Source organism: Limulus polyphemus, unplaced genomic scaffold (genome assembly GCF_000517525.1).
Source record: "Limulus polyphemus unplaced genomic scaffold, Limulus_polyphemus-2.1.2 Scaffold199, whole genome shotgun sequence".
Lineage (NCBI taxonomy): Eukaryota > Metazoa > Arthropoda > Merostomata > Xiphosura > Limulidae > Limulus > Limulus polyphemus.
The window spans coordinates 693,511-706,073 of record NW_013665809.1 but is presented as its reverse complement, the minus strand read 5'-3'; the positions used below and the strand labels follow the sequence as shown (position 1 = coordinate 706,073).

Genomic DNA, 12,563 nt, shown 5'->3' with positions numbered 1-12,563 from the left:
CGTTGTACATTTGCTGTTATGTTAAACTTATATTAAAGTTTTTCTTCATTACCCATTCAAGCCATCTCCAGCCATTATTAGTCTCAAAGTGGGTTCCTCGTCATCGAAAATAAAGTTAGATTTGTTGTGTCATTTCACAGAGAATAAACTGCTCCATGTTTTTTTGCAGTGTTCTACTCGGGCAGTAATTAAAAACTCTTCTAACTATCAAAATAATATAATGCCATATTCCCACAAAGAAACCATTATATTTCGTAAACAAGTTATTCTACAAGTCACTCCCATAAAATAAAATAAAAATTGTATTTTGTAAGTTCAGTGGTACTGCAAATGACTCTAATGATTAAAACATCGCAATATTAGAAAATATTTTCATAAAAATAAAATGAACCAATTTCAGTTTTAGTGATTATATATACAATACTCTAAATAATCTTATCAAAAATTATTATATCTCCACTAGAATACTTGTATATATATATATATTTGTGCAATAACAGAAAGAAAGAACAATATAAAAATTATACTTTTTCAATTTCTAGAGCATTTCAACACATAGAATTTTATGTAAGATCTAAAAAAATGTTTTTAAAATGGGATGAATTGGTTAAAATTGAAGTACACATACAATAACCTGGCTGAACTTTTTAGTAAACGAATAAAAAACTGACAAAAAACATTCCAATACAGAATTTGACCCACTGTACCTGGTCTCGGTGTTCTAGTGCTTTCTTTACAGTAATGTCTAGGTTATTGTAGGCTTTCTCAGCTGCAAGATGCTAAAAGAAAGAACTAGTAAATTCTTGTCCAGCAAATGTGACATAAACCTAAATATCCTTAATGAATCACTTGAACAAGATACTAGTCAACTTATCACTTAATTTTATTACTTGTGCATTGAATTCATGTGACTCCAATCATTTAAACAAGGTAATTTTTCAGTTTTTTTTTAATAATTTAAATACATGTGTAAATATTAAAGATACTTGAGCTTTTAAATATGAAAATTTGTTCTAATAAATTTATTGTACTATATTCAACATTAGTGTAAAATGGTTTTTCATTTTGCAATAAAAATTACCTCAGACTAAACTTCTTGAATAAATTATAAGTACTCCAGTAGAAACTTAGAAATAAACAAAGCCCCCAAAAAATACATTGTGCCCTTACAATAACATCAAACTTGGCATAGATGTCCACCACTTTCTTCTGTTCATTAATGATTGGCAAAGCTGACACTCTCCTCTCTATGAACTGGTTGAGTACAGTAATCACAGGAGTATCTTCCTTTGCCTTGAAAAAAAAAATTCTATCTCATGTATTACAAAGTGTCAAACCTAAAACTCTTTTTGTCTTCAATAATTTAAAGTGATATAATTCATTAAATTGAATAACACAACTTTTTTTACAAACCTTATGTAAAGAAGGGTAAAAAATTACAAGGGTTAAAACCTACATAGAGCATGAAACAAATCTGATTACAATACCAATTCTATGTTACAAGAAACTTACTGTTGCTATGTCATCAAAAGTTCCCACTTGGAGTTCTTGCAAGGATTGGTTGAGGTAACTTGGTTTTGGAAGCTCAGAAAACTGAAATATATGTTAGAAAACTTCATTTGCAATAAACATTCTCTCCAACATGGTACTTGTTAGGACTAACATGATATCAACAGAAAAATATCATAATATTCTTATTACTATTAGACCTATGGGCTTGACGTAATTATTGCACTGCTCATTAGTCCACATCATCTTCACAAGAAGTTCCTCTTGTACAAAGAAGAATATAACAAGTAATGACCTTTACAAAAGTTACGAATATACTGTACTCAGGTTGTGTATTAGAATAATCTTTTATTTTTTTTTACTTGAAAGACTTGTATTAAAATAATATTTAATTTCTACTTTATACTAAAGCTGACTAATATGTTCAAGTTTTGCTTTTAGTCTTGTAATCCAACGTGATACTCTTTCTGATTAAAAAACGTTTATATTCTAACATTTATTTTCCATGGCTTACAGGAAAGGAACACTATCTGGTTTCACTATTAACAGAATTTAGGTAAAGAGTCAGACAAGTACTAGCAAAAGCAAACTGTAGTTAGAGCTCAAATATTTGCTTTCATTATATGCGTATGTTCCACATTAGATAATAATTTTTTATTTGATTACTGTGTGTGTGTGTGTGTGTGTGTGTGTGTGTGTGTGTGTGTATTTCATATTACCTAGCATTACACAAAATTTTTAATACTTAACAACTGAATGATAGTAAATGTAAATGAGTGAATACTGTATTTACTTACATACAGAAAGAGGAACTTAAGAATCCTCTTGTGGGTCAGGATGAACAATGCATTTCCAGTTTGAGGGTCAATCACTGGGAGTCGATGAATCTTTCCATGAATCAACTGCTTGATAGCTTCATACAAACTGAAAATTAAAGTAAAGGAAATGTTGTTAATGTTTATGAAGTTATGGCCACACACTATTTTTTTCACATGTACTTTATGTTAAGTATACCTATAACATTTAGTTCTCACAGTAAAAGGTATGTTTGACAAAACTTAATAATGGATTAAAAAAAAAACTCATGAAAACCTTTTGAAGAATTATTTAAACACTGAATTTTGACTAAAAGATGACAAAATGTCTGGGAATATTGTATGTTATATTTAAAAATATGACCAGTGTTGTCAAGTTTCATGAAATGGTGGCTATTATAAAACTATTAAAGATAGTGATAATTTATATCAATTTGAATGTGTATTGTGTAACAAACCTTGCATCTGGTCCAATGCTAACAAATGGCTTTACCTTCTCTTTGAGGACATCTAAGAAAATAAAAATCATAAGCTTTTCCAAAAACATTCAGACACTATAAAAAACATTCACTCAAATACATAGATATATTTCTATAATATTAGCTATATGTTCTACAGTTCAAATATATATATATATATATATATATATATATATGTGTGTGTGTGTGTGTGTGTGTGTGTGTGTGTGTGTGTGTGTGTGTGTGTGTGTACATAAAATAAGCATTAAAAAGAGTTTAGTAAAAAATCCACTGTCAATCCTAGTTGTTACCTTAAAGTCATAATGGATACTACTTGTGGTAATAGCTCCCAAATGCATTGGGAATACCCCATCTACCAGACAAAACCCAAATGCTGATGATAAACTGGCCAGCAAGATAAGTTAAACTATGGCCATTGGTTCTTCAATGCTCGTGTTTTTTCAATCATTTATAGCCTCTATCATCTTTCCTAACTAGTCCAACAGGATGTAAATGCTATAGTTTCAACATATGATTCACACATAAAATTAAGAAGTCTGATGAAAAACATGAAACTTGGATGATAACTTGTATCAGAGAAAAAAATGCATAGTTATAACTCCCAAAATTAGTCCTTTCTGGCTATGATCAATTTCTTTATACAAGACTCAGTTTCCAAATCATTTATTAAACCATTTTCACATATTAAATGACAAATGATTAATAGCTAAGCAACTAACCATGGATGAGATCAGAATCACTTAGCAAAACACCGAACATCATCACTGTAATATATGAATTTAACGTTGTTTTTTTTATTAATTACTTATTAACTCTCAAGCTATGCATTTCATCCTTTGAACACGAAGTAATCACTGGAAAAATTCAGAAAGTTTTCATACATAGAAATGACAAATCCCCCTTGGATGTTGACCAGAGTTCATAACTGTATTTTTTGCTTGTGTACAAAATGGCAGCTTTATTAACAGTCACAGATTTGGAGTTCTTTCTGACCATTAGTGGTCTCCTAAAGGACATTTTCAGTCCTGGGCTATAAACAAGTTGAGCTTTCAAAAACCCTACCTAGTCAAGTTATTCACTAATTTTTTGAATCTGAAAATGCCTCTAAACTTTAATAGTATCACAGTTGTTATCCAAAAATGAAAGATCTAATATTGGTTAACTTAGAACTTCTGAACGATTTTTCAGAGGAAAACAAATAATACAAATAATTACTCATATTTCAAAAACAAAACTACAAAAAGTAAGGATGTTTTCACTTACTTTAGTAAACATGTAATGATTAGTTTTGCTTTTCACACCTTCTCTATTAAGCATAGCATGTTAACAAATTAGTTTCAGATTGTATAAATGAAAACTAACTAGCCCTATATCAAAAACATTTTAAATTTTATTTATTTTAACCTGTATTGCACTACTTCCTATTTAAGAAAGTCTACCATTATGTGTGAAGATTCTGTTATTTATATATATATATAAGATAGGTGGAAATGACCAAAAACAGTTTCTTAATAAAAATCATATTTAGCAGAAACTGATAATAAGCACTTAGTTGGGGCATAATATTTTTTTATATTTAAGTTCTACGCATGGTATCATCACTGTTATATAACATAAAATCTGTTCTGCTGAGTATTTTACTTTTTATATTAAAGTATAGGCTGACAACAATACAATACCCACTTCTCCATGTCTCTAGTTTGTGCTCTTCTAATTCCTCCATTCTTACCTGTTAAACATTGGAATTAAAGTTAAAATCTCAAGCCAAACTTTAAATGTGACAAAAATGAAAATGTATACTGCAACTGATTTAATTTGAAAATAAATTACTATTATTTTAAAAGCTAAAGTAATTACAATCACACAAGTTTACATCTTTTTTTTTTCATTTCTATTTATGAAATAATATTTTTGTTAATGCACAACTTGAAGCTAATTTTGATATGTGGTTATATAGGAAACAAATTAATTTTTTTTGCAGTGTGGAATTGAGTTATTATTTCTTTCTTATGATGCAGACATCTGTCGGCTCATAATCATTACACATATATTACTATACATACATATAGCTTCTACTAATAACACATTACAAACTTCCTACTTACATTTTGTGCAATCATCTTGTATATGTTTCAACTACAGTGTATGATGTAACTCAATGGTTACATGACATTGGATGTGCAAGGTGTTTATTGTTGACTGGTTTGTTAATTACTGTAGGCATGTGAAACAGATGTATGCTGAGCTACAGTATATAAATACTTCACTTCATTACAAAGTTAGCAAAATAGTTTCCTGTTAGTACTTCTTATAGAGGCAATGTTAGATAGGTGGCAATCTACTGGTGCCTGATTGGATTTGCCACTCAGCATGTAAATATCACTTACCCAGTATTTATGAATTGTCTTGGTAAGTTGTCTTTATGTGTTAATAAACAGTTTCCAGGATTACTTCATGTGCCTTTATTGAGCTATTTGAGGCTATTGTAAGCAATCCAGTTGCAATGTTACAGAACAAGATCATCACATACATCCAAGATTTTTTTTTTAACACTAAGAAAAAATAACCAACTGGTGACATCTAATCAGAGTTACTGTGAACTTAAAGTAAAAAAAAATAACCAAGCACTCACCAAAGGAGACTTGTAGTAAGTCCTGAGAATGTGGATAAAGTCTGTGATGGTTAATATACCTAAAAAGAAATAAAAAAATTCAATGGAACTCGGTAGTACAATCTGAGAAAGAACTGCAAGCTTCATATTCAATGACTTAGCAGCTGACAATTGCACACTATTTCATTTTTGAGTTTTCACCCCTTACTAGCAGAATGCACATGTTTACATGAAATGTAGACAATTCTAATTACTCAAGTTGATCCAAAGCTTTTGGGATTAAACCTTTCATCCAATATAAGAAAATAACTAGTTTGGAGAATATAACAAACAATACTACGACATTATAATCTTGCTAAATTCATTGATATATAGACAGATGAATTTCTTAAAAAGAACTTGCAAGTTTAAATTAAAAGTTATAATTACCAAACATTCTCCCAGGTGAAAAAACAAATTAAAAGCTATTCCTCATTAAAAAAAAAGTAGATCGAAAGTGTATAATATTCAAAGTAATTGTAAATAATATATACTAAACTGAATACATCAATATAAACAGCTTTATAATTATGAATAATAATATCACATTAGACTTCAGAATGGATTTTTGTTTATTTTTCATTGTAATTTAATAGCACTCATAAATAAATACACATTAAAAATACCTTTTTTTGGGGGGGGGGACTGAACAATCCAATACCTAAACATAGCTGTAACTATTTCGTTTTTTTATACAATTAATTAAAGGGCATGTACCTTAAAACATATTGTTCCATCTGAACTATTTTTTTCCACATTTACATAACCAAAGTTCCCTATTTACACCACATCTCTCCTTGTTTGGAACAATCAGGTGGCAGATGAAGTTGAGAAAATTGTTTCCAATAAAATTCCGGAATACAACCAGATTTCCAATAAATCTCCTGTTTTGTTACACCCAGATTCATTAAAACATGCTTTCCTCTTAAATGGTTTAGAAACTAATATTTTTGTCAAGCACAATAAAAAATTGAATGAAGAAACAAAACTGCTGTAGTTATTTCTATTTACATAGTTTGCTCATTATGCCCAAGATATACACACTTGTTAAGCTTCTCCAAAAATCAAAATGACCAATGTTTTGCTTTATCCTAAACATCATGCATCTCTATAACAGGTCTGCAAATTTTCATTCATCAGCTTTGTCTACCTTGAATTCTAGAGCCATATGCAGGTTTCCAGAAAATTAAAAATTTTTCGGTATCCCAATAATTGTCCAGCAATAAAAGAAAATATTAGTGCAAATATGCTTTTTTTTAGTAGTTTGAATGCAAAGAGGAATGTTCAGTAAAGATAATTTTGCAAAGTTGATCATCTGCTTTAAAATTGGTTTCAAAATTACCTGTATTTCACTGATAAGGGAAGCAAATCTAAACAGTATGCTCTTGCAATGCAAGCAGCCATAGCCAGTGGATCCTTACTTCATCTCTTGTAAACTTTATTACATACACTAATCCTCGTGATAATGGCATGAATAAATTACTTCAATCTACTTTTACTTAACTGAGGCAGTTACCTACTTCTTTTTACTCATAAGTAAATATATTTCTTGAAAGCATGCCACATCAGCAGTAAATGAAAAAGAAAACTGATTAATTAAAATAAAAATATTGGGTATCACTGTTGCTTTTGAATCTGTCTCACACATTTTTAACCCTAAAGGTAACACACTTTCCAAACCCTTGTAATATCTTGATAATGTGTGCAATATTATTAATATACTGATCTGCATATTACTTCCTTATATGTGTTGCTTCCCTTTAAAGGTCCGGTTAAGCAATAATGATTACAGTATAAGTGTCTTGGGTTGATGTAACACGCAAAAATATGTGAAATCCGTTTAAAAATGCTTTTGTGCTTTAGCTCAACATTAGGTGATATCATACAAACACAGCAAAATAAAGCAACTTGGCATTACTCAGTTTAAATTCTGTTTGGTTCCTCATTCACTTAAGAATCATCACAGAGTTACACTGAACAAAATGAGATGAAGTAAATTGGAAGCTAAGCTGAATGTAAACTCAGTTTTAGAGCACGTGAATAAAGTGAGTTAAAGCAAGATTTTGTCGTTGTTTTTTTTTGCTGAAGCATTTTTGGATGTAAATATATATTACATTTAGTCCTATCTATGGGATTTTCATGTTTATTTTCTAAATATTCTATTATACTAGCCACTGATCCTATAAAAGATTTAATCAATCAGATTGCAGTACTTAGTGATCATTCATAGCTTACATGCATCTCTGTTTTATATAAATCAGATTGCAGTACTTAGTGATCATTCATAGCTTACATGCATCTCTGTTTTATATAAATCAGATTGCAGTACTTAGTGATCATTCATAGCTTACACGCATCTCTGTTTTATATAAATCAGATTGCAGTACTTAGTGATCATTCATAGCTTACATGCATCTCTGTTTTATATAAAAACTTCCACTACTTTCCACAAATATAGCTTGTCTCTTGTTTGTTTTTTTTTGCAGCCAGCATAGCAAACATTAAAATGACTGGTTGAATTAATGATTTTCAAAAGCTTATTATTAATATTTTCAACATGTTTTTAAGTATTCATGAGATGTATTTCGTTGAGAAGAGCATATCCAAGTTTTTCTGTAAAGATTAATCAAATAAAAACAAACAACTCTCTTTTTGTTTATTTTTTAAAGACTTCATTTATTGTTGTTGTAACATTTTCCATCTGCTGCTATCACAGAACCTAGGTAAATATTTTAAGTATTGAATATTTAATGGGTCTAATTTCATTTGAGCTTTATGTTGATCACTTCCATTTATTACCATGAACTTAGTTTTCTTTTGATTTAAAACTATTTTAAATTCCTTACATAAATTAAATACAAATTTTAATTTATCTTCTGCTGCTCATCCATTAACAATAGAATATGTAGTTTTTGAAGGGAACTGTTATATTTAAAAGGAATATTTTGATTTATATTTTATAGGATTAATATGAGACCCGGCACCACGAAAAACTCGGCCCTGATATGGCCATGCTTATATTTTATTATTATTACTGATTTAACAACTGACAACTTTTACGCTTTCTATTGTAGTTAATATGCATCGTATGTACGGTGTATGAGGGTAATGGATCACAAAGATGACAAATATGGCATGTTTCTTTCTTTCATTTTTTGTGTTCATCACATACTCTACCAGCTACTACTGTTTCCATACTTCCTGGTATCTGATTGAAAACCTCAAAGTTGTATTGAAATCAACTCAACTAATGTAGCTAAACTATTTACTAATAATTACTATTGCACTTTAAGTGCTTTTTCGATTATATACGTTTCATAATTATTTTCGGCTAAATTTTAGTAAAATATCCTACTTTTTCGTGGTAGCGGGTCATAAGTTGTTAAAAGGAAAATGATACTAGGCCCACCTGTCGTATACCTTGTTTTATGTTAACATATTAATTTCATAATGTGCCACTGGCTATTTGATACATTTTAAAAATTATTCTAAATATTCTATGTCTACATTTCACTGACTTACATGGTCTTTGTAAAATATTTCTAGGCATACTGAATCATAGACTTCTTCAAAATCAATAAAACAGAAATACAAATATTTCTATGTTAGAAACTTTCTATTTTTTGACAGTATTACATGTAATTTCCTGTTTACTCTGATTCAGTTCGAGGTACATGCTGACCCCATAGTTCTTATATAAATGTAATGAATCTCTCAACTTAACTAACTTAAGAAGAAAAAGTTCCATTTCTGTGAATTAGATTATACTGGCTAATGTTGATACTTGAAGCTCTATGTCTTCCCAATTTTTATCTATAGCATGATCTGGGAGAGTTGACCACAGTCACTATATATGGTATCTAATTATCTCATCTTATTTAGAATTGCTTCAGACTTTTTTTTGTGGTTAAGAGCTCTCAACAGTAAAAATGTTTTTTTCATCTTGTGCACTTGTCCAACTTGTACATTTATTTTATAATTAAGATTAAAAAACGTATATTAAGCACACTGTTCTACTTTGGTCTAGTCTCTCTCCTTCAACTCAACCAGGTTAGAAATTCAGTCTGTAGCATTTATTCTGCCAGACATTTTGTTAGAATGGTTACTATCCTTACCTGAATGTCATCAGTGTACTTGGGAATACCATACAGTTGTCATCTAAATTCTTTATAATGAAAAATATTTACCTATATATTCTTGATTAATGCTGTCCCAGAGTGGTGCAGCTCTGACTCCTAGAAATAAAGAAAAGCTCATAATTTTTTTATGGCCATCATAAGCATTTGGTATAACTTGTAAATATGACATAACACCCATTTTAAATTTTACTTACATTTTTTATAAAAGCAATCATTGGGTAGATTTGAGAACTTCAGTGGATTGCATTGTCTGTTGAATGAAAAGGAAATGATGTTTCAGACTTGAAGAAGGCCTCAGCATAGAAGTCGAAATGTCATGCTCTTTTCTTTTAACAGGCAGTGCAATCCGTTAAAGTTCTCAAATTTACTATGCCTACTTTGCCTAAAGTTCCACTGAAGGAATGGCTAAGTTTTGAATCATATTACTCTGGTTATAGTATAAGATAACATTAATATATATTAAACATTTTAATACTAAGTACGAGTGTAACCTAAGAGTCACAAAATATTTAGAATTTTATGACATATTTTTTATACTATTGTATTCCAATTGATCTGATACATAGAAAACTTTAAATTTTATGTTTACCTCCCACAAGTCTAGCAGTTGTTCACTGTACTATATAAAATTCTAACTACTGAAGGAATGGAAGTCTTTTTTTTTTTTTTTTTTTTTTTTTTACTACACACACACACACACACATCAGTAATGTAAAAAATTTTTCATTAAATGTTCAATAAAAATTTAAAACACAAAGTTTAAGTTACTACACCACAATTTCAGTGATGTTAATATTCTGTTCTGAATGCATAACAGCCTAAAATTAAGTTGCTTTTCACAGCTAAGCCTTTATGGCAGTTAAAACAGTTTGTATTTTTTTTCATTCATCCTAAATCAAAATAATAATAAACAAATATTCACTATCAACTTCCAGAATTTTTAACAGGTTAAGAAATTAATATGAGAAGAAGTCAGGTTGTAACCAAAATATTCCATATAACTAGTGGCTAAAATTCCAGACTCAGATCAGTTCTAACACTACAATTTTATTGTGTCTTGCATTACTTTGAATATTTTCAATGCTTAATTATGGATAGATAATTTGTTAAGTTGATTGAACTGTTTTAACAGTACTTGTCAATTTTCAATTACATTGGAGTAATTTACAATACAAATTTTAAAATATGATTCAAACACCCACAGATAAATGTTTTTTTAATGATGAAATTTTACTTTCAAATATATATGAAATATATTAGAACTATGAGTAAATAATTATAAAACTGTTATATTGCATCAATACAAACTTAAATATTTTAGACAAATCTTTTAAAGTAAAGATAGTGAAAAATTGTGCAATATTTTTCTTATAATCAGTGTTTTACAACTGACAAATATATTAAAAATAATCTTCCAAAATTTGCAATTATTATATTTATGACTTAAACTTACCATTGTCCACAAGAGCAAAAAAAGCTTTTTTAACCTATAAAAAATATAAAAATATTGTATTATTCAAGGACTCAAGTAAGGTAAACTACAACATATGGTTCTAAATTTCTTTATTAAGAATTATAAAATACAAAGATTTAATTTGCATGGAAGTAACCTTCGAACAAAATTAAATCATATAAAGAGTATACTTAATCATTGAAAGTTACAATCATTCAAATCTTAGTAAGACTGGTTTTAGCATTATGCAAAACATACAAGTGTAGTAGGAGCACAACCATTCATGGGATACCTATCTGATACAGCCATGCATGTATATAATGCCCCTATTGGCATAGTACTTGGTTCAAACCTTTTTTGAAAGCAATAGTTATGATCTACATTCCCAAATTAAATGAGGAAGTTGGCCAAGAAAAAATGTCAGACAATTTCTGTTTCGAAGAAGCCTTCAAGGACAAAAGATAGCCTTGCATATGTCTTTAAAGCTTAATTACAATTTGTATTGATTTATTTTAATTGATTATTTTACATTTTGTATTTTGCAAAGCAAAAATATTAGTTTCTGGAGTTTAAAATTCCAGCATGTTCAAATAATGTAGGGCTAAACCTCCTCTTAAAAAGTGTATCAACCTCTAAATTGGACAAGAGCATCAATGTATTTCAAATTGTTTGGTGCCACAATATAACATATGGTCACATACAACAATATACTTCAAGTTTCATATCATTATAACAACGTAGTGCTCCTCTGAAAGTATTGGCAGACATTTCAAACGAATTTTATAAGCTCATAATACCCCATACATTGCAAGTCAAGACTCAAGTGCCCTACCACCAGGCCATGCTAAACCTACAAGGATAATAGTGTTCACTTTATACAAATTGTATGAAAATACTCCAAGTCTGTCCAGCACACATACTATAACAGCCACTTCACAAGTAACAACTGTTACAGAGCATAAGGTTTATGTCATTCAGCAGAACATTTGTAAACTGTACAGTCTTGCCAACACTAGGTTAAAACATTTGAATAAAACTTACCAGTAACTGGGTGTCAAACACAACCAACTTGGCACTTATAGGAATGATATCATAGCAGCGAAAATGTTGGAAAAATTTCAAATATATCAGATCTTCATCTTCTTCTGTACACAAAATGAAACAACACATAGCTTCAAATATTTTGCAATAACAGTTTAATAGTGCTTTAAATACATGGTATATCACAGGAGCTAAGATTTGGGGAAGTTCTTCACACTTTATAAGTTTTCAAATTACTTTTTTACATATATATTTTCATATTATTATGCTCTCAAACCTTTTTCGTATTTACAAAATAAGGTATTCATGAGCCAGATAAAGTCTTATTTTACTAGTATATTAATTCATGAATAAGTTGTATAAATACAAATATATATATATGTTTTTTTTCTTTGCTTCTCTAAAAAAATTTTGTATAGAAATATTAAAAATGTTGATATACTTTGGTGACAGATTTTCTCGACGCCAACAACAGCA

General features: G+C 29.4%; 1 protein-coding gene across 4 annotated transcripts in view; it reads right to left on the bottom strand.

The window, feature by feature from the left end:
* LOC106478319 (5'-AMP-activated protein kinase subunit gamma-1-like) overlaps window positions 1-12,563 on the bottom strand; it is a 186,144-nt gene that overhangs the window by 10,378 nt on the left and 163,203 nt on the right. For all 4 annotated transcript variants that reach the window (XM_022381918.1, XM_022381917.1, XM_022381919.1 and 1 more), the window contains 10 exons: window positions 12,087-12,190; window positions 11,046-11,079; window positions 9,641-9,688; window positions 5,436-5,494; window positions 4,487-4,532; window positions 2,783-2,834; window positions 2,307-2,433; window positions 1,513-1,593; window positions 1,171-1,293; window positions 708-779 (listed from right to left, as the gene is read on the bottom strand). In XM_022381918.1, the coding sequence (XP_022237626.1) occupies window positions 708-779; window positions 1,171-1,293; window positions 1,513-1,593; window positions 2,307-2,433; window positions 2,783-2,834; window positions 4,487-4,532; window positions 5,436-5,494; window positions 9,641-9,688; window positions 11,046-11,079; window positions 12,087-12,190 (746 nt within the window). The remainder of the gene's footprint in view (window positions 1-707; window positions 780-1,170; window positions 1,294-1,512; window positions 1,594-2,306; window positions 2,434-2,782; window positions 2,835-4,486; window positions 4,533-5,435; window positions 5,495-9,640; window positions 9,689-11,045; window positions 11,080-12,086; window positions 12,191-12,563) is intronic.